Genomic DNA, 5,351 nt, shown 5'->3' on the forward strand with positions numbered 1-5,351 from the left:
ACATTTGGGTGTAACTTATCAGAAAGTGCAACAACTGGATTATGTGTCAAAATATGACACAAAATTCACTCAGACACATTGAAGATGTGGACAATTGAGCAGTTGGTCCTTTGCTAAATATGCATTATTATACTGCGGACATTTTCCATTATACACTTTTGACCATAGCTCTGCTTCATCATCTTCGAAAAATGACATCAACATGCAAACCTTGATTTTGTCCTCCCGCTCCCATACAAAAACCCCTGGACCTCTTTGAGGATGTGGGAATTTGGCCCAATGCTCCTTTGGTAAATGTGCCTTCCTGCATGGCGCAAGGTATTCATTAATGACTATTTCCCACAGCTTCAATGTTGAAAATGGCACCTTGAATATGTGCCAAATCTGGAACATGGTCATTTGTTAAATATGTCTTCCTACATGCCGGAGAATTTCCATTATTCACTTTTAGTCATAGCCCTACTACTTAAACTATGAATTGCAATTGCAATCTCAACATATTGCTATCTGCAAAAGAGCAATTTGTTCATGCTGATGGTCAACTATACTTATATGATGTCTAGGGTAAAGAATAATGTACCATAATATTGGAAGTCAATGTGGTCATCTTTTGATGCAGGTATATAGTAGATCAAAGAGGAAGCGATGTCTGATCAACATGAAGACAGCATAGGGATTTTAATTTCAGACAGGTTCAGCAGGCAACATGGGTTTAATTTGTCAATAACATCAAGCACAAGGATGATTCACAATAACAAAATCCCTCCAAAGGGAGCATCTAAGCTTATGCCACCTGTTCAAGGGGCTTCAACCAATTGCGGAAACATTGTAGTCGTTTTTTTCTTTGACAACGATGACAAAAAGCTGCGTTGTAAAAAGGCGCATCTTTATGGAAACAATAGTTTTCCGAAATGCTAAACAAGATAAGCAACATTAGTTTGACAGTACGTCGTAACATGTAGGGAGTCATCATTATTACTGACATGGCGTCGTGTGGTATTGTGAACACATGATTTGTTTTGACCCCAGACCTTGATAATCCCGCTTGATGATGCTGAGCCTGTGTGGTTTAATGGATACATGAGTTTGACATTTAATTGGGTATAAGTCAATGATAACACTAAAAATACTTGCGCACTTTGACTTCGCTCAAAAAGCTATGTGTTATCCGTTCCAAGGCCTCGCCGTCAATCGCGCCGTTCGCGCCTGCATGCTTTTCAAGCAACTTTGACAGGTGGTTATTTACAAGTTGGCGGCAGTTGTCAGCGCGGATACGATTGGTTCGAGCGTTAACTTTTGGAGAAGCGTGTGTGATTCCATGACTTGGTTGTTGATGGAATTTTGTTGTTGAGTTGGAGAAGCGTGTGATTGATTGCAATGTAGATCGTAAAGGTTTCCCATATTCATGTTGTTGTTGTAAGTTGTTTGTGGATCCATGTTGTAGTTGTGGTTGGTTGTTTGTGGAAATCGAAAGGCAATTCAACTCGACCAATGAAACATACATGATTACGGTGGTAAGTTATGTATGTATGTTATGTATTTGTAACCACATGGGCACTTACCAAATTCATCATGTTCATTCCTATCAAACCCAATAGCATACCACACCTCTCACCACCACCACGATCAGTCACGTCAGTCACGACCAACCATGCCCAAATTCACCGGGGTCCATCAACCCTTCAATCCCAACAAGCCGTACTGGACGAAGGACACCCCGAAAACTGATCTGCAGAAGCGTTTTTTTGAGAAGATGGCCAACGCGGTCAAAGGTAACAAGCGGCATGGTAGCTCATTAGACCACAACCACGGTGAACCGGATCCGTACGGAGGCCCTTCCAGGTTCGAGGACCTGCCGCCCATACCTGCTCTTGACGAACTTGATATCAATGCCATCCCCGCTTTCATTGAAGAGATTCATCAAGCTCGCCTGGAAGACGAAAGGCACGAACGTGATCTGGCTTTGGAGAGGGCATCGCAAGAGATGTTCTCGGCTTATATTGAATGTCATCTCAAAACGAGTGAATGGGGCAATCTATTGACATGGGACCTTGATAACAAGCCTGCGTGTACATGTAGACCTAGTCAAAGGCGCGAAAGGAACGTTGACTTGGTGGATATTTTAAGTTCGTGCCCTCTCACCCAATTATTCATGCATGAACTTTTCAAACTGATGGTCGCCGGTCTCTGCTGCAACTCAAAAGCGAGGCGGAAAGTGCTCATCACATTTTGTCCATGTCAAGAGAACGATCAAACTCGTTTAATATACATGGGGTACATTGGGGGCTCGCCGAAATTCCCTCAGACCGCCTTTTCCATAAGGCTGCTACGATTCTATCATCTCATATGGAAGTTCTGCAGTACACGACTAGGACCTTTTGCAAGAGCTCTGGACGAGTTTCTGGACGCTGGGAATCCCCTCATACTTACCAAAACCGACGAGGTTGGTCAGATTGAGCTCGACTTCAGATAAGCAAAAACCATTACTGACCAATCTCGAACTCGTAGCCTCGACAATGGCATACACCGTTGTACTGGGCCATCGATGCATATCGACAGATGCTCACTATGACTGAAGAAGCCCTCCAGATAGAACTTAATCTCACTCTCATCGACAAGCTCGCGGAAAACTGTCCACGGTGCTTTGGCCCCCCTGTTCAAAACACCAATTATCCTTTAGAGCCTGATATCATAGTTTGTATGGATGGGAATTTTCAGCATCGTAGGCACCTCTCCGCAGGAACTAAGCAAGCTAAGAAACCCATCAAGATGCCATCATTATTTCTCCCTGAGGAACAAGTCAACCAAATGCAGGCTCGGCTTGAAGGGCTTCCTGAAAATGATTTTGTGAGGCTCTGACTTCGCTACTTCCCCATTTTGATTTCAAAACAAGCTGAATCATCCATTTTGGCCGTAGCAAGCATGTGCCGATCAGCACACTGCAGCCAATGATAAGCGAGGTAATAGGCACTGGGGCGGTTGTGATGAAACTGGGTTGATGGGGATGGCTTGTCGTCATGACCACCCACTTCGATTCGCCAACATCAAGCAAAGCGGCGAAAAGTGAGTTTAAGAATTCATCACTATGAGTAGGATTTTTTGATATTGGTAGCTGACATTGGCATCAATTCTTAGGCTGCACTTCAGCTATTCCCTGATTAATTGGATACTAGACATAACCCGCGGTCATGGCGTTACTCCTCGACGAATAGGTTTTTTGTATGACATAGGTTGTACAATGCTAAGTGGAATCGTCAAAGTAAATATATATTGCCTTCAGCTACAGAACCAAAAAAATAATTATAATCTTCCCTTGTACCAGCGTAATATGTTTGAAGAAGATCGGAACAATGACCGATTGAAATTTGGCACCAGCGTTTTCCACGCATACGTTCATCGTTGGACTTGTCAGCTCCGTTGGAACCCAAGGCTTAACGCTGGATGGGGCCTTTCTGATGGTGAAGGGGAAGAGAGGATATGGTCAGGTCTCGATCCTCTGGTTGCTCCGCTGAGGTATTCCACTGGCCAACACCGGGTTAATGCCATCAATATGCGGTCGGCGCATTTTAACACATGTTTACGTCATGAGGCAGGTGAGTAGGTGGCCGTTGCACTTACTAGTTGCAGCGCTCGTCGTACATCTTTGACATTGAGATTCCCGCAGTCAAACATGTACGACGAAGGAAGGGCGAGGTAGTAAAGCGCCTTGTTGAAGCTGAACAGACGCTTGCAATTTTGGCTGTTCCTGCTGAAGGATACCCAGGCCATAATGATCAATTCTTTGAGGATCATTGGATTGCGCAGCGAACCCAGCAGCTCGATGGAATGACCGACACACAAAAGCAAAAACGGGAGAAGCTTACGATTTTGTTGGCAATGGAGGAGCAGCTCGTCATTGCTCGGTTAGTGTAGCTTATCATACTACGGAATGAATCCAGTTCTGACGCTCCCTTGCAATGATTGTCAACTCAGGGAAGAACTTAGGGACCTTCAAAACAAAACCAGGAGAGCAAGAACTCAAGCAGACAGAAACGAGCTCCTGTCTCTCCCTGGATCCATAGTCGATATTGAAGGTCAAATTGAAGCCATGGCGACGGCCCTGGGAGGCGCGGAGTTTAGAGCTTTGACAGCAGCCACAGGTTCAGTGCAGGTCTTGTTGCCCATCACTTTAATGTATGTTGATAATCTTCGCTTGATGACTATTGTTCAGGAAATCAAGCAAATGCCGCTCTCAGTATATCTCTGGCACGTGACAAGTTGTATGAGAGCAAAGTGGGCCTCGTAGAATGCAGGCTCCGTCGTCATCGCGATACAGGTAAATTAAGGTATCCTAATTTGCCATGCGCTAAAGTGCTCATTGGGTTTGTTACTCTGCAGGTACTAGACAAGCACAATATAATTCTCGCCAGCATGGTGAGAAAACACGCAATCTACGCAACAAGTACAACACCTACGAACGCAGAGTGCTCAAGTTTAGAACCAATTATCGACGAGGGCCACGGTTTGAACTCCCAGGGTTTGACGCTGTAATGGCTATGGAAATGGACGATCCATTTTGGAATAGGGGTGAGATGGATGAAGAAGAAGGTCAAGCGGAAGAGAAAGCCATGATCAGAAGAGGTATTGATGCGTTTTTAACACGAAGAAGTGCTCAGGAAGAGCTCCGTCGGATTGCCAGGGAAGTGCGTCAAATGATTGGTTGGGCAATCCACTATCATCAGCAAATTAAGTTGCTGAAGGGGGGAATCGGGCAAGGTGAGAAATATGATATATTCACTTGAAGTTAATTTAGAAACGTCAACCTGATATGTGGCTGTTACTTTGCAGCAAATAATGCCAATGAAAAGGCCTATAGGGCCGCGCTATATAGGATTGTGGCTAGAAGGATGTCTAAACTGTGGAAACACTGGACCGCAGAGCTCAAACTTCAGGTTGAGGATACTCACATATATTTACCAGGCATTTTACAATTGGATGAAAGACTGAGAAGGGAATGGGTGGAAGTCGATGAATGGGTTGAACTAGAGTGGAAGAATTTATCGGGAGGCACAGTTGTTCGAGCTGAAGAGCCAGACCAGTACGAGGAGGATGAAGAGCAAGTGTATGCGCTACTTTATGACATGAATGGAGATTTCCTAAGGGATTGAAATATAACTCACATATTACTTAGATTTTGTGTTGTTATGTATATGTTTTTTTTGTGTTGTATTATAAATAATTTGTGTTTTTGCAAATGTGATGAATAAAAAAAAATCTTTATATGTTTTTGAGCTCGCATGGCTATATTTGAAAAACCGATATGCTTCAATAGAAACATATTCAATTTAATATAGGTAGTTACATCATTTGAA

General features: G+C 43.7%; 2 protein-coding genes across 2 annotated transcripts; both read left to right on the top strand.

The window, feature by feature from the left end:
* Positions 1-1,651: 1,651 nt before the first annotated feature.
* MELLADRAFT_86337 (uncharacterized protein) lies at positions 1,652-3,116 on the top strand (the record flags this gene model as incomplete). The annotated part of the gene is made up of 5 exons (XM_007419421.1): positions 1,652-2,126; positions 2,205-2,443; positions 2,509-2,847; positions 2,918-3,063; positions 3,113-3,116. 5 exons carry the CDS (start codon positions 1,652-1,654, stop codon positions 3,114-3,116), a joined length of 1,203 nt encoding a protein of 400 aa, XP_007419483.1.
* Positions 3,117-3,539: 423 nt separating this feature from the next.
* Positions 3,540-4,530, top strand: MELLADRAFT_86338 (uncharacterized protein; the record flags this gene model as incomplete). Its single annotated transcript, XM_007419422.1, has 5 exons — positions 3,540-3,593; positions 3,655-3,902; positions 3,973-4,139; positions 4,211-4,315; positions 4,385-4,530. 5 exons carry the CDS (start codon positions 3,540-3,542, stop codon positions 4,528-4,530), a joined length of 720 nt encoding a protein of 239 aa, XP_007419484.1.
* Between the last annotated feature and the right edge of the window lie 821 nt (positions 4,531-5,351).

Source organism: Melampsora larici-populina (genome assembly GCF_000204055.1).
Source record: "Melampsora larici-populina 98AG31 unplaced genomic scaffold MELLAscaffold_185, whole genome shotgun sequence".
Taxonomy (NCBI): Eukaryota; Fungi; Basidiomycota; class Pucciniomycetes; order Pucciniales; family Melampsoraceae; genus Melampsora; species Melampsora laricis-populina.